The sequence below is a fragment of the Orbilia oligospora genome (genome assembly GCF_000225545.1).
Source record: "Orbilia oligospora ATCC 24927 unplaced genomic scaffold scaffold00215, whole genome shotgun sequence".
NCBI classification, from domain to species: domain Eukaryota; kingdom Fungi; phylum Ascomycota; class Orbiliomycetes; order Orbiliales; family Orbiliaceae; genus Orbilia; species Orbilia oligospora.
Genome location: NW_011645772.1, coordinates 2580644 through 2604781, shown reverse-complemented (window position 1 = coordinate 2604781; position 24138 = coordinate 2580644). Strand labels below are relative to the sequence as shown.

The 24138-nt window shown below is 46.6% G+C and overlaps 8 protein-coding genes across 8 annotated transcripts; 1 reads left to right on the top strand and 7 right to left on the bottom strand.

Annotated features, from left to right (window-relative positions):
* Window positions 1-78: 78 nt before the first annotated feature.
* On the bottom strand, window positions 79-846 carry AOL_s00215g775 (uncharacterized protein; the record flags this gene model as incomplete). The annotated part of the gene is made up of 1 exon (XM_011129977.1): window positions 79-846. One exon carries the CDS (start codon window positions 844-846, stop codon window positions 79-81), a length of 768 nt encoding a protein of 255 aa, XP_011128279.1.
* Window positions 847-1772: 926 nt separating this feature from the next.
* AOL_s00215g774 (uncharacterized protein) lies at window positions 1773-3776 on the top strand (the record flags this gene model as incomplete). Its single annotated transcript, XM_011129976.1, has 2 exons — window positions 1773-2047; window positions 2123-3776. 2 exons carry the CDS (start codon window positions 1773-1775, stop codon window positions 3774-3776), a joined length of 1929 nt encoding a protein of 642 aa, XP_011128278.1.
* Window positions 3777-4035: 259 nt separating this feature from the next.
* Window positions 4036-5362, bottom strand: AOL_s00215g773 (uncharacterized protein; the record flags this gene model as incomplete). Its single annotated transcript, XM_011129975.1, has 5 exons — window positions 4036-4493; window positions 4558-4809; window positions 4886-5132; window positions 5214-5231; window positions 5306-5362. The coding sequence occupies 5 exons, from the start codon at window positions 5360-5362 to the stop codon at window positions 4036-4038; spliced, it is 1032 nt and encodes a 343-aa protein (XP_011128277.1).
* Window positions 5363-7097: 1735 nt separating this feature from the next.
* AOL_s00215g772 (uncharacterized protein) lies at window positions 7098-9030 on the bottom strand (the record flags this gene model as incomplete). The annotated part of the gene is made up of 3 exons (XM_011129974.1): window positions 7098-7940; window positions 8058-8765; window positions 8914-9030. The coding sequence occupies 3 exons, from the start codon at window positions 9028-9030 to the stop codon at window positions 7098-7100; spliced, it is 1668 nt and encodes a 555-aa protein (XP_011128276.1).
* Window positions 9031-11722: 2692 nt separating this feature from the next.
* Window positions 11723-13769, bottom strand: AOL_s00215g771 (uncharacterized protein; the record flags this gene model as incomplete). The annotated part of the gene is made up of 5 exons (XM_011129973.1): window positions 11723-11725; window positions 11869-12201; window positions 12263-12427; window positions 13457-13486; window positions 13545-13769. The coding sequence occupies 5 exons, from the start codon at window positions 13767-13769 to the stop codon at window positions 11723-11725; spliced, it is 756 nt and encodes a 251-aa protein (XP_011128275.1).
* Window positions 13770-14516: 747 nt separating this feature from the next.
* AOL_s00215g770 (uncharacterized protein) lies at window positions 14517-16613 on the bottom strand (the record flags this gene model as incomplete). Its single annotated transcript, XM_011129972.1, has 5 exons — window positions 14517-15072; window positions 15148-15523; window positions 15579-15741; window positions 15801-16251; window positions 16324-16613. 5 exons carry the CDS (start codon window positions 16611-16613, stop codon window positions 14517-14519), a joined length of 1836 nt encoding a protein of 611 aa, XP_011128274.1.
* A 2156-nt stretch (window positions 16614-18769) lies between these two features.
* Window positions 18770-19873, bottom strand: AOL_s00215g769 (uncharacterized protein; the record flags this gene model as incomplete). Its single annotated transcript, XM_011129971.1, has 1 exon — window positions 18770-19873. The coding sequence occupies one exon, from the start codon at window positions 19871-19873 to the stop codon at window positions 18770-18772; it is 1104 nt and encodes a 367-aa protein (XP_011128273.1).
* Window positions 19874-20766: 893 nt separating this feature from the next.
* On the bottom strand, window positions 20767-23812 carry AOL_s00215g768 (uncharacterized protein; the record flags this gene model as incomplete). Its single annotated transcript, XM_011129970.1, has 2 exons — window positions 20767-23330; window positions 23398-23812. The coding sequence occupies 2 exons, from the start codon at window positions 23810-23812 to the stop codon at window positions 20767-20769; spliced, it is 2979 nt and encodes a 992-aa protein (XP_011128272.1).
* Window positions 23813-24138: the final 326 nt, after the last annotated feature.

Sequence of the window (24138 nt, the reverse complement as noted above, 5' to 3'; positions counted from 1 at the left end):
AGGGCTTTTGTTACAGGTGAATAGAAACGGGATTTAAGCGTTTACAACATACATGCAAATAAGGAAAGGACTAGAATATCACCAGTCGGCAGCAAATCCCTTTCCATCTAGCTTCCAGAGGATTTCTCCTAGACCGCCTGAGGTGGTTCCTACAACTAAAATACCCAAGAACAATCCCATTAGAAAACAGGCGAGATATCCCCAAACCCTTAAGAGCACCACCCACCCTTCCACCGTCCTTGTCCATTCTCCTTTCATCCTCCTTGCATTTCTTAGCCCGGGTAGTCCGTCCAGACTCCTCACGTTGTTGTTCACTTGGTACTCTCCCAGCTTTCCATTGTCCACCTGCTTCTGACCCCAATTATTTAAAGTATCCCTATCCTCCCATTTACCTTCCAGAAAGAGAGGGACACCATAACCACATGATGTTTGTACTTTAAATACATCGCAATAGATGATAGCTCTCGCAGTGGGTATCCCCTTTCCATTGCTCTTTTCCCCAGTGCCAAGACTCGGGAGGAGTAAATTATACTCCGCAGTTCCGTGTTCTACAACCCGACCACGACAGAAAAACCGAAGAATGCGAGGACTTTGATCGAATGAGCAGAGCATTATGGTAATTCGACCATTTTCGTAGAGATGGGAAATGGTTTCGCAACCGGATCCCGTAGAGTCAAGGTAGAGAAGTGTGGATTCAGTCGGGATGGCGAGAGAAGATGTTGGAAGACCCTTTGGGGAAATGTTTATATGAGAACCTTTGAGGGGGGCACTAGCAGTGAAGAAGAGAGGTTGAGAGAGGGCCCAGGTTTTGAGGTTTGAGGGGATGGTTTTGTAGTATTGGGGCATGTTGACGATTGAATTCCTTTGATCTATCGGTGTCTTTTTGTATAACAATCTCAGCCCACAAGATACATCGATGGATGATTAATGAACTGAAAGCTGATTCACACGATCGGGACTCTCTCGGCCTTTATATAATGTCGAACCCAAAGCGATCCGGCAAAATGCCTGTTAATTTGTTTTTTACTTCCTCGGAATGCAATGCTGTCTTGCATGCATTAATACTGATGCATTGGGACAATTGACTGGTATCGTATGAGTCGAATTCTGCAGGTTCTGTTGGAATTTGTGTGTTGAGAAAACCCGGCTTTCGGAGCGAATATTAATGTCGTTTGATATTACTCCGTATTAGTACATGTAATACTCTATTTCAGTTTGTATAGAAAAGCAGAACTGGGAATAAAAGCGAAAGACTGCAGCATATATGCTCAAGTATTCTCCGGATATATAATAAACTTAGCCGAAGATAGTACCATACATGTGTACTGCCCGAGTAGTCTGGGGCTGTCCGAGCGGGGAATCCATTGCATTTAGCGTTCAAATATTGCAAATGGTCATGCATTGTCCCCCCGAAGTCGGATATAATGATGGTGGGCGTGGGCTTGCACTTGTTCAACGTACATGGTCGCTGATTCGATGCAAGAGAACCGTATATGATATTGTATGGCAATTGAAATCCTTTGTATCAAGGTAAGAAACTACAATATGTTTAAGTGGACTCTTTGGGAAATGCAGTATTGATACGTATTGTATATTGGATATGTTGTCTGTCACGTGACCATCATCGGATTGTCGCTCGCTTGGACTCAGTTCACATCCCACTCTCGCGACGCTTGGCTAAAGCTGCATGCAAAGCCTCGTCCAACCATCAACCATCCTCCATCCTCTCATCACCTTGCATCCTCTCCGATCCTCTCCAAATCCCGGCTGCAATGGCGACACCGGGTCTCATCAAGATCAGAACCCGCGGGAAAGGGTCCGCGATCACAGTTTTGCAGCAAACATCAACATCAGCGTCACAGCCGTCTGTCGCACCGGCTGCAGCACCAGCGCCGGCCCCACCACCGCCAGCGCCGAAGCTCAAGATCGTGATTCGACATCTACCCGCCTCTATGACCGAGCAGGAATACAACGTTCTTACCGCTGATGTTATAAATAAGGATACAGTTGAATGGTCTTCTTTTATACCTGGCAAGGTGCCTCAAGAGTAATATGGCTTTAAATCTCCCATAATAAATAATGCAGCTACAGTAGCTAACACATCATCTTAACCATAAAACAGCCGCAACAAACCCACAACTTTCTCCATCGCACATGCCAGAGCTCGATCTACAGAAACCCTCATCCAAATCAAAGCCGGCTTGAACGGAAAGCCACTGACAGACTCCCGAGGACAAGAATACGCCGTACAAGTCGAATTTGCGCCATTTCAAAAGTTCCCACAACAAAAAGGCCGCCTACGGCACGATGCTAGAAGCGGTACTATCGATAATGACCCGGATTTCATTTTTTTCTTAGAAAATCTAAAACATACGGGGCCAAATGCTTCGAGTTCGGCTAAAACCGAAGGGGATGGTGATAAATCAAAAGAGAAAGAAACGAAAGTTTACAAAGACCCACTCGCGGCTCCTGTACCATCGTATGAGGCCCCAATCATGGAGCCTGGCTCTAAGGTCACTACTACGCCGTTAGTCGAATTTATCAAGCAGCAGAAACTTGCTCCGAAGATTAAGGAGAAGGGCAAGGGCAAGGCTGCTGTTCTCGCTGCGGAGGAAGATGATGCCAAATCGACTACATCATCGGGCGGTGGTAAGAAGCGAGAGAGGGATCGGAAACGTCGACGGGAAAAGGAAAAGGAACGAGAGAAAGAGAGGGAGAAAGAGAAAGTCTCGCAACAGGCGGCTGGCTCGTCTGGAGAAAAAGGCAAGAAGGTAGATAAGAAGTCTTCGAACTCCACTCCCGCATCGGCCGCTGCCAGTGCTCCGGCGACAACATCAGGCAAGTCTTCAACCGAGCCGCCAGCTAGACCCGCTAGGAGAGAACGAGGTAACGCAGGATTATCTGCCGCCGCCATTCTTCAAAGGGACCTGGGTCTTACAACTAGCGGACGAGGAAGAAGAAACAGAGGGGCTGAGTCGACATCCGAGAAACCAGCTACAGCCTCATCTGCCACTACGACGGTTACCTCACCGTCGTCGAATGCTACGGCATCGACAAACTCTCAATCTACTCCATCGGCACCGGCACCGGCACCGGCATCATCATCAGAAGTGAAACCAACACCAGAACCTGCTGCCACTACAAAACCCGAGGGTAGTAAGAGGCCAAGAAACAGGAACAGGGATAGAGATAGGGATAGAGATAGACGCAAAGATGAAGCAACTGCAGCTTCATCCACGCCAACCGCTCCCACATCTACTCCGAGCCAAGCCAGCAGAACCGAAGCAGTCGCCGGAAATACCGATCAAAACACTACTTCTAACCCAGCCACGGTAACCCCAGCGCCCACACAGCCTGTAGCTCAGCCTCAAGCTCATAGGGGACGGGGTAGTAGGAGAGGTGGTAGAGGCGGAGGACCAAACAGAGGACCCGCACAACAAGCAACTTCGACTCAAGCAACGCCACCGCCCCCAACAGCCCAGGCTTCTGAGCCTGCTGCGTCTTCAACTACACCAGCGCCAACTCCCCAGTCTTCTACAGCTAGTATCCCAACAGGTCCAAAAAGCATGCAACAAGCGCCTGCGAACAACAACAACCACCATCACGGACCTCCACGAGGAAGAGGAGGACGGGGTTTTGGACCGTTCGGCCCGTTCGGGCCTAGGGGTGGTCGGGGTCGAGGGAATGCGAGGGGAGGGGGGAATCAAGGGGGTGGGGGCGGAAGTAATAATGGCGGTGGCTCTAATGCTAATTCTGGGACCAATAATGCCGCGTAGGCTGCTAGCACTACTTAATTACTTGCATGGGAAAATGCTTATCCAGTAATACTTTTGATGTGCATAAGATGTACTACATGTTACCATGTCAAGATTTTGATAAATCTGTTCCTCCATGATCAGAGGTTGGAATGGCAATCGACGGGCAAGAATAGCCTCGTAGAAAGAGCCGAGAGGGGGTTATTCTCAGGCAAACAAATGGTGAGGCAGCGGAGCCTAATATCCACATCGTACAAATACAGTCGGCTGGCTAGCAACTTTAGTCTAGTGCGCCACCAACCCTTATTCTTTCCGCCTCTTGTTCTTCTTCTATCGCCTCTGTCTCTCTTCGTAATTGTTCCAGATCCCATATGTCCGCCTTGCCCTTACCCTTGCCTTCGACTTCTTCCTCGCTGCTCTCCGCCTCACTATCATCGTCTTGCCAGCCACCCTTCTCGAACAGTTCCCTACCGGTTTCCTCTTTCCTCCGCCGTAGCTCTTCCTCTGCAGCCTTCTTATTCAGCCTCTCAGCCTTCCACTTCTTGAATGTTTCTTCTGTGACGGGTGTTAGAGTGCCCGTAAGCTTGTGTCTCTCGGTTTCCAAGAAGTCCTCCATTGTCAGCGTTCTGTTTGGATTCTTCTCCAGTTCCTCCCTCTCAAGGGCTCGCTGAGCAGAAGTTTTTACAACAAAGCCTGGTGGAAGAACGTGTCTATATTTACAATCGGCACCGCCCGGACCTATTGATGTACACCAAATTAGCGCTCCTCCATCATCGGATGCATGTAGAATCAGAGCCCTTACAATTCCAAAACCAACCATACTTTCCATCTTCGATAGCCTGGATAAAGTATTTGCAGACAATATCTGTTGTGGTCTTGGGATTTCCGTGTTTTGACATTACGACCTCCCTTAGCTTGGCTTCGTCCCAATTTTCGGATGTCTCCTGTTTAGCATCCACAGCCCCAGAAGACCCTTCGCCACCATCCTCGTACAGCGACCTTTTCTCTGTCTTTCTTTCTATGCTTAAATCGTGCGAGAATTTGCACTTTTTACCTATACATTTATTGAATTAGCTCGCCGTCCAGCCAACCCTCCCACATATATAACTTTTAAAAAGGCAAGAACATACCCTTTTCACAAGTACCCTGTTTAAAAAACACACAGACTACGGACTTTGGATCCACTCCAAAAGGGATTTTCTGCACCTGCAAAGGCTTAAACAGAGATGCAGCTTCTTTCTTTGCATCTTCAGCAGCCTTTTTCTCAGCTAGTTTTGCAGCCTTTTCGGCTGCTTTCCGTTTCTCTTCAGGTGAAGCGCCATTTACAGCTTGTGATGCTATCTGTTTGATTTGTTTTTGCGCTTTTCCGCCTTTTTTCTGTAGAGAGGTGGGGTGTTAGTCGAATCCTGCTGTCGGGTCTGGAGAAGCGAAGGGTGGTGGGTTGGGTGGGTGGTATACGTTTTTCATGCCAAAGGTCTATAGAGGAGAGAGTTAGCTATTTCATATCATTCAGACATACGAGAATGTAGTTAAACGGAGCATAGAAATACCTTATCATCCACCGTCTTCTGGGCCTTCTTTGGCTCTGGAGCTTTCTTCGGAGGCATTGTGGCGGTTTGCTTGCTTCCTTTTGGAAGTTTTGGTCTTGTGGGGAAAAGTAGTGTAGTGCAATGTCGGCCCTTCGAAGGCGAGTTTTTCGATTAGATCCGAACCCAGAGCTGGATGGTAACGAGGGATATTCGGAGTTATGAAGGTGATGCGAGTAGGTCGGGGTTCGGTAGATGGTTTGAGCTCGAGGTCATGAGATAGAGGAATGGTGAGAGAGAACTGAATTGCAGTTTGTGGTGGTGCAGAGAAGGGCGAGTCACAAAATCAGCTACTTTCGGCCCCAGAATTTTCAGCTAAATTACCGAATCTGGTAATTTATTAAAACATTGCCGAATCAGGTAATTTTGATCGCGAACCCAACAACCAACGTCAGTTTCCCCGTTTGCTTAACACGTAAACCACTTTCCCGTCTCCCTCAATTGCAACCCACCATATCTTCAAAGTTCCACAATCAGTCTTCACAATCGAAGTAAAAGACTACGAGATATATTCCATCGAAATCGGTTTTTTAACTCCTAAAACGCGATAATAGTCCTGATTTCTGCCCCCGAAATACCGAAATCCCCACACAATGATCACAGATAACGAACTGAACTCCCTTACCATCTTCCTCGGAAGTGTCATGATGGGCCTCATCGTACTATACCACTTCCTAGCCGTCAATGCCAAAGCAAACAATAGATTGGAATAGATGGAGCATAGGCCGGGAATATGCTAGGGAATAGTCTTTAAAAGAAGGGGGACATACGGAATAATAGTAAGAAATACACATGAAAGTAGTAGTTGGTGTGGTTTAAATATCCATGCTAATGTTCCTCCTCACAGTTTAGCATTGGTACTTTTCCAGAGACACCTTCGCAGGACTGATTGGAGCTTGGTAATCCATGGCATGGGAAGAATGCGGCTTCAAGAGGGGTATTCTGGGGAGATGAAGGAATATTAATCCATCTGTATATCACTATTACTTGGGCGCTATCAATGTTTATTTTCTGTTTGACGCTTTTAGGAGCACGAAAAGAAAAAAGAATAATCTGGTTATTGCAATTTATCGATATCAGGCGGTCAAGGTTCAGCAAGAATCAGTGCTTTTCCAAACGCTCAAATTGAAAGTCTCCGTTGGAAAATATCCATGTCCCAACTTTTGCTATTAGACTAAAGGACACAGGGGGAGCCTTCAAGTCGTATGGAAGACCCTTATTGCCTGGTTGAAGTTGTTTAAACATGATAACCGATTTAATTAGATACAGGAATCTTCGGACCGGACATGACTTTTTGTACTAAATACATGGTAGCTTAACTCACATAACTACATAACTACAATCTTGAAGATACGATTAAACCAACTTGAAACTGCATACCCTTCTAAGACGCCAAAATCAATCTTCGAAAAGAATACCGAAATACAAAGCCTTCGCTGCGACATGATATATCCACAAATTAAGACCTAACGAGCACCGCAACTTCAGAAACAGAGGTAAATTACATAACAAATTTTTTGATTGGCCTTTTTTCTTCTTCTTCTTTTCCCAACGTAGGCCTATAGAGAGTCTTATAGTTTTATTTCGATTAAATGTAAAAGGGATATCCTGGGGATCTAACACCGTTGTGAGAAACCAATGTCATGTCAAAGCTTCTTATTCATGCTACGGCTCACATAAAAAAATTAGTAACCCCCAGGTATGACCAAGCTATCGGGAACAAGATTGTTAGAACTTACCTAAGTACAGACCTACACTATGTCTTATCCTGGCTCATATCATCTCCAGGAGTGAAGTACGGCTTCGGAACCGTATTATCCCACACGCATTTTTCGGGATCTTTTGCATCGGCTGTTCCACAAGTCGTCTTGAAGTTATTACCAGAACTGCATTTCAAATCTTCCTTACTAACCGAATCTATGACAACCGCCCATCCCTTCTCAGCATTCGAAATGATGCCATTGAACCTAGCCTCCCTATTCACAGGGACGCCCAGATTTTCATCCCAGTAATTGGGAAACCTCGGCTGGAATGAAAGAGGCATATTGATTTTCTCAATGTGTGGTGAGTATGTCAGAGCATCTTTAGTTTGTTTAGTTGCGGCTTTTTTAATGCCATGGAGGAAGGGGCTTCCCGGCTTTGGCATCGGCTGTTGAGGGGCATTATACGAAGTTCCACAAAAGGTGATAGCGTCTGGTTGATAAATCAAGTTGTTGAAGTTAAATGATAGCTCTGCTTCCCAGTTTGGTCTAATGGCTTGCAGCAGGAAGCTTAGGAGGGCTTTCACTTCTGCAGCACGGAAGGACATAACCCCCGTCACAGGCTTTATATTGCAGAGTCGAAGAACTCCGTAGTCTCCAATACATTTTGCTTGGAAACATCCACTCCTGTCGATATTGTAAACGTTACCATCGGGTTGCTTTAGGATGTTGACTAAGTCTTTGACAGCAACTCCTTGCATCGTTCCTTCTGGTAGGCTTTTACAGTCGATACTCGCTGCATTAGAATCTCCAAAGATGGCTCTGAATTTCTTTAAATCAATGATATTTGTTGGGGAGAGACTATCTGTGTTTGTTGTAGGAGATCCACTTGGTTCCGTCTATAAGAATAGTAATTGATAAATCATAATTAGCTTTAAATCAAGTGCCTCCGAAGATTTGCATGTATCTCGCGTGGGATGAGTATTAATTTAAAGATGAGAGTTTGATATACATACCGTATACATTGGTTCGTCATAGACACTAGTTCTAGTTTTGTATGGGTGGCTATCGTCCCACTTACTGGTAGGAGTTGTCCAAGTGGGTGGATACAAACTCGTACTCTTATAATAATGACTAGAGTAAGTGGAGGTGTGAGTGTATTCACTCTCATCATCGGTCCAATAGGCTGTACTCTTGGTGCTAGTAGAGCGAGAACTGGTCATTTTAACAGTGCTAGTGGTAGTCTCATCCATATAATCCATATCGTCGTCCATAATAGAAGTTGGCGTAAACTTATGACCACTACTAGTGGTGGTGATGGTGGTGGTGGCATGAGTACTAGTGTTCTGTACGGTGGTCGTATACCCCATAGTCGTGTCGTCGTCGTCATCATAAATAAACTTCGTGAGACTAGTGGTGGTACGAGGGCTCGTATAAGTGTATTTAACAGTAGTCGTCTCGTTGTCATTTTCCAATGGATCATCCTCAAAATCTAGATCGGGATTACCGGTACCAGTAGATTTCGGGGTAGGGGCATCGGCATCGGCCGCCAACAAAGCAGTGGTTGTGGTCTGGGCTGCGGGGTCAGCAAAGATAGTGGTAAAGACTGGACGTAGAAGTTCCCTGGTGTCGGTTTCGAACGTTTCTGTTTTACCAGTAGACTCATCCCTAGCCTTGAGCTTTGCAGCCGGCAAAATTGGAGTGGGTGTAATCACTGGGGTTGGCTACGAAAATAATTATTAACACATGAGATAAAGTCTTCGCAGGATGACAGTAGGGTCGGCTGTTGGGAAATATTTGTCTCCCACTGTACTAAAATTGTACTAAAGTACTTAAATGCTTTGGCAAAGAAGGAATTACAATAAAACTCACTTGTGCAATTTCGTCTTGAAAGAAACGTCGAGCATGCCTCCCAGGGCTCCTAGCTAGAGTTCCGGTCGCCAGGACTGCAAAACACACCACGTGCACGGAGAGTTTTGAGAATAGCATCTTGAAGTTTGAGTAGGATCGGACACTCTACCTCTCAACCAGAATCCCGAGTTATGTATACGTACGTGCTCGACTCTCAAGATACTAGCACGAGATCAGAACAGCGGAAGAGATGGAGGGAAGTAAAACCTTTCAAAAAACAATCAATTGAATGAACAATATACGAAGTACTATTGAAACTACCTTTAATATAAGTGAACACCGAATGCTTAATTGGGGCCCCTTTGGCACAACAGATGGAAGCTTTCCAGCAATAGTGTCCTAGTTGATAGTTTCGATTGAACATGAGCTTGAAACAGAAGAATATAGCCTCTATATATACATATTTATGTATACATACTCTGTGCCTAAAGATACAAAGGCATAGCAATACCGATTGCCTCGAGTTAACTATTTTCAAAAATCCGGTATTCAACCAATTAATCACCCAGACCCAATTTCATTTAGTATAGTTTTTATCATGATCAATAGCAAACACGTCACGGCTCTGTATCATCTATGTACCAGCTCTCCCAGTACTATAGTTTGTTTATTGAAACAAGAACTCGGTCTCCCTAAGGCACAGCTAATTGCGGGGAGGTGCAAGACATATTATATTCATGAACACAGTTCGATGTTAGAGGCGCTGCACAGGCTTAACTGCGCAGATATTCGAAGTAAACACTCCCATTTTTTGAATTCGTACTCCTAAAGGCAGGCTCGATCAACCGATAATAACTCCCATGAATTCAAAGTTGGTTGATGTCAAAGTCTAGTCTAGACCGCTCGTCGGTAATCCAATGCGGAAGATTTACCACAGCCCCCAAAGTGCCTCGAGGCTCCTACCAATCTTAAAACATGCGTGTGTGTAGGACACCCCCTATTTGACGCCTAGGAGATCTATAGTTTTGTACGCTGCCATAAATAAGCATGAGCAGACAGTGAAGTTGGTCTTGCAGTAATTAAGCTGAAGAACGTTAACTGACATGCCACTCACATATACAACATTTTGATGAAACCCCGCACGAAAATTGCATTATGCACGAAGTACAGTTGTTTGAAACTATTCAAAATCGATGCTGCGTTAATTTTGCCGTCAGGTTGAAATGTTGGAAGCTTCGAATTGCGAACATATAACTCTGCTAATGCTGGAATTGCGCCTCATAACATGTGGCCCGGAATATTCAGGCTCGGGCTTTCGAAATTTCGGTTTACTGACCTGGACTATCCCTTGCAACTGGATATCCAACTGCTGTACTATTGAGCCGAATTCCGAGAGCAGGCATATGCAAGCATATGAGCCAAAAATCCAACATGTCGCTTGCTTCGAATGTTTCGGAGGGGGATACATCCAATCCAAAATACTGCGAGTGGCACATGTATGTTAGTAATTCTTAACCGCGTGGGAGTCTCGAACATCTAAAATTACAGTTTTCCACGACCGGCCGACCCATCATTAATATTCTGCTGTGAATGGCTCCCATCGTACAGTGGCTGAATACTGGCCTATATTAGGTATACACGCACGGACTCATGACAACAGAATAGCACCGTTCCAACCTATATACCCTACAACTGTAAGTACAATATATGTTTCCGGAATTTCTCAGCCATCTAACAGCTTAAGCTTCAATTCGTAGCTCAAGGACCAATACTGAAAAGATACTTGAAAATAAAAAACTAATATGGACCCCCCTGCCGCAGTCCTCGTCGTTACAGGTACATATTCTAGAGTTATATAACTGCTAAGGTCTCAAAATATGCAAGTCTTTGTCTGTATACATGTACCATCGCAGTACCAACACCATAAACTATATGTATATATGGCCTAGAGGATGTATCTACTTATATGCATGGAGCCGTTACGCAGCTAACCCGTACTATAGTACTAATCGGCGCACGGGTCCGGCTTGAGAAAGCTTAAGACGTTCATAGTACTGGTGGGATATCAAAACATGTGCTTAATGCACATTAACTACGTCTAAAGTCTTTAGTACTTGTATAGGTACTTAATTAAGAGTATAAGAGAAACACCGAGCGTTGTCTGAGCCATAGTTATTATCATTAACCCTGTTTTTTACAGAATGAAACAGCGAGAAGGGACGCTTTGAGTGTCATTTCATACTCGCGCTGATGAACTGTGGAGTAAATAACGTGATATCATGACATAACAAGGTGACATTTGAGAATCCCTATTGTATACGGCCTGATTTATTCTAGGAATGTTTGTGTTTGGAGGAGAAATCCCATTTTGTTTTCGAGAGCAACGGATGAGGCGTGTAGGCCCGATTAGATCGGGAATAGTTTACAGAATCCTGAGAGGATCATATGCGATCTGACAACTTTCCACCACAAACTCCGATTTGATAATTTCCTGTTAACTAAGACAACTGAGGCATTGGCAAGGTTCAAAAAACATTTCTGAGAATGCGTAAACGAAAAGCGATGAGGAAAGATCCGACAAGTATGTGCAAGAATGGTATTGAAACACCGCGAGACTTCGAATCATCTTGGGTGGTGATAGGCGTATAATCAAGAGAAGCGTATGGCATGATCAGAGGCGAAAACAAAAACAAAAGAAAGATAGCATAGCGTAACAAAACCTATTTCCGTGCATCCATCCATCTTCCATCCTCATATTAAAACGTGATACGTGGGTAGGTCAACCGAAAAAATAAAAAGCTTATGCATGTTCCCACTGAACCGTTATTATTCACTAAGGGTAGAGAAGTTATTGGTTAGCTAATAATCCCCCATAACACAGCCGGACCCTTTTCGGACTGCCTTGTTGATAGAGTATTCTTTATCACCAAGTAGTCAAGTCAGGATCTGAGAATCTGGGTGGACTGGACGACTTACGAGATCTTCCATAACAGCGGCATCGACCTGAGGGGCTGTAGCGGGGGCGGCATTCTCAGATCCCTTATAGTAGTCTGCCATTTCCTGGTCGAGCTCCTCAACGGTCTTAGTAGTTCTCTTGATTCCCGAGCCGCTAGCACTTGCACCCTTGCGACCCCCGCGACCTCCGCGGCCGCCACGAGGATTTCGACCGGCCCCGCCAGGACGACCACCAGCAGTCACCGGCTTTGGTTTGTTAGCAGCCGGCTTGGGGGCTGGCTTCTGTGCTGGCTTTGATGGACCGCTAATGCGATCGGCGAAAGCGACCTTAGTGGGGTCAACAATGATCTCCACCTGGAACTATATGTTAGTGAAGGAACCTGGGAAACCCGGGTTGGGAGAGTGGGTGTCTAACCTTCATAGGGCGGTTATCAACGAGACGTCCATTAAACTTGTCGAATGCAATGTTGGCGTGACCGGGCTTGTGGAACTCGATAGTTGCAATTCCAGCGCTTTGGCCATTAGCTTTATAGACTAAGTTGCACTTTTTAATAGTACCGACAACGTTTGTGAAATATTCCTATATATCCGTAAAAGAAAGACCAGAATGGTACTGTCAGATATTGCTTCCCACAAAAGTTGACCATGTCAAAATAATAATCGTAATGCCGCATATAAAATTTGTGAGTAGATGAACGACGAGAGTTGCACATGGTATCATAAATCCAGCGAAATCGGACGACGATTTGGTAATCTTTTGTAGCTTTTGGTAATGGTCCAGATCATTAAACGTCAACATTGCGTAGTCGGATGACTTTCAACTCAGTATATGATGGCTTGATGGCAAGTCAGTGAAGCTCCAAGGCGGCAAAGTCAAAGTCATGGCTAAGTTTCATCAACAAGTTATCGATGGGTCGCGAAGAGCCTAAATGATGTTAGCTTGCCGATTCATGTAGCTGGGAGAGTGAGACTAGTGTACCTTTCGAGAACAATATTGAAGTAATTGCCATTCCATCAACGGAGCCAAGACACGATAGAATCCTGAGCGATTTAGCTGCATCCTCCACGATCTGCAAGCCAAAAGCCGGAGTATTCCATCTGTTGTGTCACACCTGGAGATCTAGCACTAAACGAGCTATGGCCTGCCTCGAAAAAGGGCCAAGAGTAGCTTGCCCCGATGTATCCTCTGAGGTCTATCTGTCCCATCTTGTAGAGTATAGCCAACCCATCATGCCATAAAATGGGCGCGAGCGTTATGGACAACTCGCCTGCATGCAGAGTATGTCCAAACATCAAGACCTATTGTGCCAATATATACCACCATCATCCGCCCATTTAAATCGCTCCAAATTCACCCTCAGGATGGTGGTTATATTTGACACGGCCTCTCAACATAGCTCAAGGTTGGAAAACGCGTCTAAACTACACCATTTCCATATAGAGAAATGTTGTATTCTGAATGAACCAGACTTGAATCGAAAATATTCGAAATATGAGTCATCCCAGTAGCAACGTCGTCGGTCAAGATAAGGTATGATGTATATGGTGAAAAGATTGGTGTGGTAAAGCGGTAAAAAGCTGACGCACGGTTTGGCGTTCAAGAACTTACACGAAGCATGCTTTCGTTTACGTCAAGAGGCTGACGAGTGGATGTTAGTGAATGATCTCATATCTATAGTACGGGTCTGGTTACTCACTAGATTGGAAACTTGAATCTTGGTGTCGTTTCCATCCTTCTTGGTGTCTGCCTTCTTGGCTGGACCTGTTGGTGTGGCAGCAGCGGCCTTCTTCTTGTTCTGTTCAATACGAGCAGAACGCTTGCGAATTCCACCGACGGGGCCAGCCCTCTTGTTATTTCGTCGAGCGTCTCCCTTCTTGTCCTTGAGGATCTCATCGAGAGAGCGGTCGAGATTGGAGGCCATTTTAAGAGATTGTTAAATGTAGAGAAAACTTTTGAGATGATGAGAGTTAGGATGATATCGGAGGCAGCCGAAGAGTTTGAAGAGGGACCGAAGGAAGCCGAAAGGCGAAGGATAGTGATATAATATGAAGTTTGAGCAAATGGACGGGATGGGATGGTATTACAGTTTTGTTATTTGTTATTGTTAAGAGTCAAAGGCGCGTAATCGCGATGAAACTGGTGAGGCTAACGAGGCTGGCTCGAGACGTGAAGCCGCTGATTCTGAGAACAGACAGTTTAGTGGAGAGGATAGAGGGCGAAGATGAAGATGAAGAGGCTTAGGCACGAGATGATGCGTTAGAAGTCGGCTTGTTGGGTTGGAACGTAGAGACGATGGAGGTTGATGAGGTTGATGGAGGAAGAAAGAGGACAGAAGAAAGAAGAAGAATTGGAGGAAATCCTTCAAAAGGAGGCGGAGTCAACGATTGGCCACCACACCCAGTTTCTATGCTGGGACGTCGCAACACGCGACACGACAACAAGGCAAACGCCAACACGCCAACACATCGACACGGTAACCTTCTCTCCAGATCACATTCCCAAACACCAATTGCAACTGCCGAAATATTAATATTAGTGCATCACCATCACAAGAATGCATGACAATAGTGAATGGAGGAGGAAAAAGGACTCTTCTAGCATTACTTTGTATGATCTATGTAAAGATCTAGGAACAAGTACTAAGGTATGTATGTATGTCTCATTTAATTTACAGGACAGTCCCCTTCACCTGCTTCTTGTTATCCAACCTAATATCCCGCCACATCCAAACCCCGACCAGTGTCACTGACGCCATGGCTGTGGCAGCAATGCACATTCTCTGTTGTGCCACCCCATAAGCATACACGATTGCGTCCCTACCAGGGCTTCCAGGAGGATAGCTTAGTTGTGTAGGAAGGCTGTACACGATGTTGGCCACTTCACCCTTCAACTCTGCGGGTAATGCCTTGAAGAGGAGTTCTGGGAAAGTATTCTGCCATATAGCGCCACTGACAGAACTCCCCATTGCTCCACCGATTGCTGCGGCTAAGTATAGTAGAGCGAGGATCATGGCAATATCAGCATGTGTGCCGACAGCGAGACCTGCAATCTCATGACAGATGACGAGACTGCCGCCAGCGAAGGCAATAAAGATCTGGCACATGATAACGAATCCAATCGACTGCCATGGTTGACGGAAATGTATCATCAGGCCGGCACCGAGGATATGGACAGGTACGAACAAAACTCCAATCCATTTGTACCGATTCGTCCGGCGAATAAGGCTATACGGGGGTGAGATTCGTTAGCAGCCTTTCTATCGATTATGTGGAGCGTCGGCACAAGAAGTCTAGACTTACTATCCGACCACAATAGCCCAAAATGTCGAACCGATGCTGTAAATATTACCAACGTATCCAGCTTGTGTGACATCCAGGTTAAAGACGACCTGCAAGAAGGAACTGAAATACAGATCCCAGCAGTAAAAGCCGAAGAACAAGCTGCCAATTGTTAAGCAACCCCCAAAGATCGTTCGGTCACGGAGTAGCCTCCATGGAATGAAAGATTTGGGTGCCCAATACCTCTCGTAGACTGGGAAAAAAACCAAGAGAACAAATCCGACTACTATCATTGAAATGATGTCGCTGCGTCTCCACGACTCTGGGAGAGAGCCAGCAAGATTGAATGGCAAAAGGAAGAGGACAAACCCGGCCATAAGGATCAACATTCCGACGGCTGCGGAACAATGTCAGCTAAGGCTTCTATCGCGCGGTAGGGTTCACTATCATACCGTCAAACTCGATGGCATAATGCTTCAAACTTTGAACTAATGTTCTTCCACTCTTCTCTTTCCTAAGCAAACCAGTCTTCATTGCCTGATTCTGCTTAACAAATAATAATGCTACAAAAGGAGCGAAGACAACGGGCAAGATGATACAGAAGACTCCGAAGCCCTGATCCCAAAGTTAGTGAGACTCAAATCAGTGAAAAGGTTGACTAAAATAGTAAATACCCATCTCCAAGTCGAGTGGTCCAACCAAGCCTGTGCCAATTTTGGGGCCAAAAATGTCGTCATGATATACGGCGACGAGGTATAAGCAAACATCAACCCTCGATTCCTCAACCTCGTTGTATCCGCCACAAAGACAGCCATAATGTACGAAATACCCGTGAATCCCACTTGATTGAATACGTACGCAGCAGCATATGTAGCGACTCCGTCTGTAGCGGCGAGCATAACGAGCCCAATGAGGAATATTATCGCGAAGATAACAAATCCTTCTGCGCGGCCCCAGATATCGATAACCTTGCCAATAGGAAGACGTAGGACACCACCGACGATTGAGGCGACAACTGCGGAAGTAGATATCAAACTGTGACCGTTGAACGAACTATACGCATATGGGAAAAGCGAAAAGGACGATTGACTCTGAAGCGATAGAATGCAGTACATTAACCATATCCTAATCAGAACCTTATTAGTCCCAAAACGTTGAAATACCTAACACTGATATTCAAAAGATGCTGATACTTACCAAGCGTAGAGAAGATACAGCTCCTTCTTTGACCATATCGTCGCAATCGCCTCGACTTTCTTGATACCAAACTGGAAGTCCGAGTTATTCAGATCTTCCACACTCTCAGAGATAAACTGTGGTGCAGAACCCTTTTCAGGGTCTTGTGCTACTGCAGTTTGAACATTTCCTTCCTTAGTTGTCGGCGAGGACTTCTCATCGGTTGGGGCGGTTTTCGCAATCACTTCTGGCGCCTCGTCCCGCTCGTCACGGTAGAAGGGATTGACAATCGGATTGTTATACCACTTCATGGCTAAAGTAGAATATAGGTAAAATTAAAAGAATAAGGAAGCTTTCAACCTTCCAAAGAGATAAATCCTGCATCTGAAAGGGCCAAAACAGCTGGCTTAAATATCCCACCAGGCCCTGACCCTAGCTTTTGCTTTTGCTTATGGTCATCTTGCCCCTCCTTGCACAAAGGTCCCAAAGCCAGGAATGAAATTTGTACTACCGGCTCCTTCCATACGCTGACACTTTCCTTGTTCCCGCATCCTAGAATTTCGACAGCAGAAAAAACCATGGCTAGCTCTGAAACTAATTCCCAATATCGCACTCTGTACACATGCATGGGGGATTTCCGTGTTGGGGGTGTGGCATGCTAGGGTAATCTTATCAGATCCGCATGATGTGGGCGAGCGAAGAAGCCCGGCGGCCGAGGCACCTGCTTCAAACGAGCATAATTTGCAAGGTTATTGGCAAAGACGGCCAATTTTTTCAATCGGCAAAACTTCTCGGGCCTGAACGAGCGGTAACATGTTTGAACGTCATGGACATGAACCGAAAGTAGTATGTATACGATATCGGGGTATATTATCACTCGAAGGAATATTATGATTTACTTTCTAACCAATCAATTCGCAACCATATCGACGCCAAATAGTCGAGTCCCTTGCGAAGAAAACATCATAAGAGTAGAGTATGCGTCGGTTTAATTCAAATTACGTACTCGTATGTTAGTCATACCAAACATCAAGCTCATCGGGCGCGAGCTGTCAGGTGCCAGATGTTCCGACCGGTATGTACCGACACCTGCAAGAACCAGGCTGCCACTTTAGCGAAATGGAAAAGGCCAAAACGAAAAATCTGATAACTTTATTCCTGACCCTGCGTGATCAGATAAAATCTTTTACAGGATTTTCCAGCCCCCAAATTGTGTCTTCAGTGTGCCATTGTGCCCTAACGTTACGCCAAGAGAGCTCTTATATAATTACAATTGAGGAAGTGTAGTTGTATTGCGTGAGGGTCACTTTACAATCGAGTTAAGATTATTAGAAGACTGCATCGCGCTTGACAGTATATATCGAATGCCCGATATCGGAGAGCGGAACCAGAACTGAGTGTTTGGACAATCGTATCATGAATCCCATTTATTTTGCTTTCACGAATCACTCATATAATATCTTTCGGACGTCGAAACCAGAATTCGGGTTTACGACCGAGCCGTCCAAGCGTGTACGTCAGCGTATCTGCACAGTCCCTCGTCGATATTAAAACGTTCCCCCACTCGACCTCCATAATATAAGTGGAGCTGTGGCGAAACTCGCTTTTACCAATAGAAATTGAATATTGCCCTGCTCCTTGTCTCCACCCGACCTGGGACATCGAACAAGCATTTTCCAAGGCTTGAACTTTCAATTGGATCGATGGCTCTTGGGTCGGGTAGCGTATTTTTTCGATAGTTTCTTTTCGATTAATTCGAAGTCAAGATACTTCGGTAAGTGCGCGTGGCCATTGTGCATGCACGTATCGAAGGATCAATATCTATAGTCGACCCGACTCCTTTGCCTTGCAAGCTCCCAGTCAGGAAATATATGCATATACATATACGATCCACTGAGCCGAGGTTATAGAAACTTTACTGCCCGCTGATCAAGGATATTTTGCAATTCTGGCACATAAGGCAACTTAGCTAGCTTGGAAATACCCTAGGATGAGGCTAGAAGGTTGGTTTAATTTTTCCGTGAAGATCGCAGCCTACAATGGACGACTCGGCCCGGTTCGAGAGGGTCCGACAAAAATACACGAAACACCGTAATAGATTCTAGATTCGGTAAAAATATTATTTCACCCCCAGGATCAGCTGCTACCACACATACGTATAAATAAATAGGAATTAGGGGGTGGGAAACGTGGGAACTGAGCAGAGCAGAAATAATCGACTGAAGCAAGGAACAAAGCAAGAAGACGGGATTACAAACAATACAACAGGGGTATCTCGAATAAATACATGAAATTAGAAGTCTAACATATTTGGCTACAGCAGTAAACCCTGGAGTTTTTGAAGCTTTCAATTTTTGTGAGGAACCAGAATATGCTATTCATTCAAACAGCCTTGTCGATAAAGAGATAATCCAGCCGCTTAGCATTGGTCCTCGGCGTATAGAATCCACGGGCCGAAGGCGTTTTCCTAAGAGCTCGGCTCAGAACTCGTATTGACTTCAGGCCGCCAGGGAGATTCACCAAACCCACTAGGCATCTGGAGATTTTCCCTTTTTAGATCTTGGTGCTGGTTGCTAGGGGGTGGTTGGTACCAACTGGGGCACTGAAAAAATTTCAGAGGACCGGTAGGAGCTGCATCACTAGTTTCTCCATGGGTTTGTACTGTGTCGGGGGTTACTTGGGATTCGGATTCAGATTCAGGAGCTTCGAGAAATTTGACACGGATAGGGGTACGTCTCCACGTTTTGCGATATCTACGGCGTGCTCGAGGGCTGTTGAGAGGAATTCCAGAGGCTTCATCTCCAAGTTTTGGTCGTTTCATCATGCCAGTGAACTTTCCAACAGATGCAGTGCGGCGTTCAATGAAGTAAAGAAGTGCGATGAAGGTCTCGCTTTCGAAGATGGTAGCCCAGAATAGGCTTGGTGGATGATCTAGGAGCCATTGGTCGATGTTTTCATGGTAAGGATTATCTAAGCCCCTCTTGACCATTTCACGGTTGACCCTCCTGATAGTTCTGAGTCTAGCACGCTCTATGTGCCATCTCTCTTTGTATTCGAAATATCGGACGAAATGGTGACTAAGAAAATAGGTGAATGCCATTCCGATTGCGAAAATGACGCCAAGTGTAGTCCCTGAGAAGAGCCCTCGACGGGCTTCACCCAACTCTCGGGCAAGTTGCTCGGACGTTTTAGGACAGTAATGGTTTGGAGTTTCGGAAATATTACACACGGTCGTGTTCTCTTGAGCAAGAACGAGGTCTAGGGCTTTGATACCGAGATAGCCCATATCCTCAGGCTCCATATCTCGCTTTTCGAGGTGGAAGTTGTATTGCGACCAAGAGTCGGGACGAAACGTGGCCTGTGGAGGGAGCTCGCCGGATGCTTTTGCCTCGAAAAACTCCTTGTACTGAGCAGTGAAGGTGGAAGATTTGGTTGGTAAGTAGGGATATTGGAGACCGGTCAGATGGGGTTGACGGTTAGGAGCTGTAGGCCATTGCTTGACGGGGAGGCTTCCCGTGATGGTGGAGAGAAGAGCGATGATGATGCAAACGAGCAGCAATTGAGTCTTCATACTGAGAGTTTGCTTGACGATCTAGTCGCGTGGGTAGTATTAATATTGAAAGCACGTGGTTGAATTCGAGGTGAAGGTGATGATTGATTTCATGAAGGGATAGATGGGGATGATGGAGTTGAAGTAATCTTCATCCCCAAGGATATCATTGAGGTTATTGAAGGCGATTAACATGCACCGCATTTTGAGGTTTCTCTTAAATCTGATATCTCCTAGCAACTGACAGCTGCAGTCAGTCGGCTGTTGGCGACAGCGTTGAGCCTCTTCGTAGTGGTTACACACATAAACTCTCAGCAACACAAACACATGTTGGATTTTGTCGGTAAGCTAACCCAATTGATCCTGGCAGTCCCTGTACTCAGTGAACCTGGCGCCACTTTGCATTGGCTGTGGTTAATTATCCCCTAGTTAGTCCCATATTGGCCCCTGGGCAGCTGCAGCTGAGCACAGATTGAGCTTGTAAGTACCTTCCGTTAATACTAAGTAGTTATCGCTAATTTTATCTGGATTTCTATTGATGATACTCTATATATGTATACTGCCACTATGTTTTTATATATTTTATTCCAAATTTAACACTATAATGTCAGATGATGTGCTGTTTTAGCAGCTACTACCTTACGATATCGGACTTTAGAGTATAGTTTGCTCTACGTATAGCGGTCTTAGGGGAGTAAGTAGTAATGTTATGTTGTAACAGCATAAATGGAAGTTATCCTCGTTAATCTTGCATAAAAACATTAACTAATCCTTTAACCTCCTCCACTAGCTCTAATTTACAATCACCTCAAGATTGGGAGCTTGAAATTCCAAACGTCATTTCACGTAAATCAATACATTAACATTAAGAAATTAAGTGAGAAAAAAAATTCACATAAAAGGGGGCATTCCGCTTATGCAAAGGGGAACAAAACCAAGAGAATAATGTTGGCGGAAACGGCTCCAACGATAGTCTTCTTATTGGAGAAAGAAAACAAGCTGGAAGCCGCTCCGGTATATTGAGGAAGAGGATCAACTGTTTGGGAAGGAGCATAGGTTGGCTCCGGGACACCGGAAGGACAATGCCAATGATCTCCATGGGCGACACATTCACCAGGGGTATCATCTTCATCATCGGTAGGAGCGGGCGGAGGTGGAGAAGTGGGCTCTGGGACACCTGGAGGACAGTGCCAATGGTCACCATGAGCGGCACATTCTTCAGAACCAGGGGATGTTGGGGTAGGGTTATTTCCGTCAGTTGGAGGTGGAGTGGTGGGTTCGGGAACCCCGGATGGACAGTGCCAGTGGTCTCCATGGGCTTCACACTGGCCACCTGTTACAACCGGGAGTGGGGTGGGGTTTTGGCTGGGAGAGTAGGTGGGCTCTGGGACTCCAGGTGGACAATGCCAGTGGTCTCCATGGGCTTCACACTCACCAGTTGGAGTTGGGCCGTCGGTAGGTTCGGGTTCAGAACCTGGAGGATTAGTAGGCTCTGGAACGCCGGGAGGACAGTGCCAATGATCACCGTGGGCCTCGCATTCACTAGCTCCAGTTGGGACTGGCTCATCTGTGGGATTTGACCCTGGTGGGATGGTTGGCTCCGAAACGCCAGGAGGACAATGCCAATGGTCTCCATGGGCTTCGCACTCACCAGTTGGAGTAGCGCCATCCGTCGGTTCGGGTTGAGAGCCTGGAGGATTGGTTGGTTCTGGAACACCAGGAGGGCAATGCCAATGGTCACCGTGGGCTTCACACTCACCAGTTGGAGTAGCGCCATCTGTAGGTTCGGATCCTGGAGGGTTGGTTGGTTCTGGAACACCGGGAGGACAGTGCCAATGATCGCCATGGGCTTCGCACTCACCGTTTCCACTTCCACCAGTGTTTGTGGGTTCTGGATTGCTACCAGGGGGGGTTGTTGGCTCAGGAGCGCCAGGAGGACAGTGCCAGTGGTCACCGTGGGCCTCGCATTGGCCTACACCCCCACTTGAACTTGGAGCTGATGGCTGATGGCCCCCAGGAGGAGTTGTAGGTTCAGGAACGCCGGGTGGGCAGTGCCAGTGATCGCCATGGGCTTCACACTCGCCATTTCCGCTTCCACCAGTGGTTGAGGGATTTGGGTTGCTTCCACCGGGAGGGGTAGTCGGCTCTGGAACGCCAGGGGGGCAGTGCCAATGGTCACCATGAGCTTCGCAAGCCGCCGATCCTGGTGCAGTAGTAGTCTTCCTAGTTGTTGTTTGTGCTGGTGGAGCCGTGGGCTCGGGAACACCAGGCGGGCAATGCCAGTGATCCCCATGAGGTTCACAAGTAGCAGCAGCTGGAGTAGTAGTCCTTCTAGTTGTGGCAGACTTTTTGGTTGTAGTGGGTTGAGCTGGTGGTGTTGTGGGCTCTGGTACTCCTGGCGGACAATGCCAGTGATCTCCATGAGGCTCGCAAGTAGTGGCTAGAGCGCCAGTGGTTGTCTTTTTAGTTGTGGTTTGTGGAGGAGGTGTGGTAGGTACAGGAACGCCGGGTGGGCAATGCCAATGGTCGCCATGTGGTTCGCAAGTTCCAACGGTACTAGTTCTCTTAGTTGTAGTTGACTGCGGTGGGGGAGTGGTGGGCTCAGGCACCCCAGGTGGGCAGTGCCAATGATCCCCATGCGGTTCACAGGTAGCTACAGGTGTAGTGGTTGTCTTTTTGGTGGTTGTAGATTGTGGAGGTGGTGAAGTTGGCTCAGGAACCCCAGGCGGGCAATGCCAATGGTCTCCATGCGGCTCACATGTACCAATTGTGGTAGTTCTACTTGTGGTTCTTGTCGTAGACCTCGTCGTAGTTGTGGTTTGAGGGGGGGGAGTAGTTGGCTCTGGCACACCTGGTGGGCAGTGCCAGTGATCCCCGTGCGGTTCACAAGTGGCAGTTGGTGTAGTGGTCGTAGTAGTTCTTCTCGTAGTAGTAGTTTGAGGAGGAGGAGTGGTTGGTTCTGGAACTCCTGGTGGACAATGCCAATGGTCACCATGTGGCTCACAAGTACCAATTGTGGTGCTGGTTCTACTTGTAGTTTTTGATGTAGTTGTAGTTTGAGGAGGAGGGGTAGTGGGCTCTGGAACTCCTGGCGGACAATGCCAATGATCACCATGCGGTTCGCAGGTTGCCACTGTTGTGGCAGTAGTCCTTGAGGTTGTAGTCTGAGGAGGAGGAGTCGTAGGCTCTGGGACACCTGGTGGGCAGTGCCAGTGGTCGCCGTGCGGCTCACAAGTACCGACTGTAGTCGTCCTAGACGTTGTCGTCTGTGGAGGAGGGGTGGTAGGTTCTGGTACACCCGGTGGACAGTGCCAGTGGTCACCGTGAGGTTCACAGGTAGCAGCTGGCGTGGTTGTAGTAGTCTGTGGTGGGGGTGTAGTGGGTTCTGGGACTCCGGGAGGGCAATGCCAGTGGTCGCCGTGAGGAGTACATTCCCCATCCGCAGTGGTAGTCGTCGACGGGTATGGTTCACAATGCCCTGGATAGAATTTGTCAGACCTCAACTAATGAAGATAGGGCCGAGATGGTTTGCTAAGAATACTTACAATGGTCGCCGTGCGCACTACAAATGGAACCGGTTGGGGAGGGAGGAAGAGTGGGAGTCGTGACGCATGGAATGGTAGTAACACTGCTCACAATTCTGTAGCCGTCGGACTCAAGCGCATGAGAATCATAATAAGCAACAGCAGTTACAAGACCGATGCCCTCGTAGCTTAGAGTTCTCGTGTGAATCGGAATGCGAGTTCCTGACCATGAAATTCCCGACGTGGAGTATTTCCCATTGAGGTCGCTAACAAAGCTTGCCAGATTGGGGACAGTAGTGTCGATTCCAAGGCGCGTGCTAGTCTTTGGGACACACTCATTGGGAGCATCCGTTGTCTGTGCTTGAGGGGCTGGCATAGGGACGGCATTTACGCCGCCTAGGCCCAATGAAAGCAGAGCCAGAGGTACAAAAAACATCCTTGCCGTACTGAAGTTTCCCATATGCGGCGGGACAAGACGAATAGACCTATAAAGAAGGCGAGCTGGTTGAGGTGAGGAAATCCAGGAACTTCTCAATCTCAAGCGACCAAAGTAGTCGCACTTTATATCTTTAGGAAATGCATATCAATCATGCAAGTTCTTGTAAAGTACTGACCTTCGAGTCTAGTTACCGGTAAATGTCATTCTGTTTGCTCATAGCCAAGACCGTATCGCTGGGTGGTTGGAAACTTATCGCTACCCATGGATCATTGAACCAACACCTCGTCTCGAAGTAAGCAGCCACAGAGCTAGAAGGGGAACTA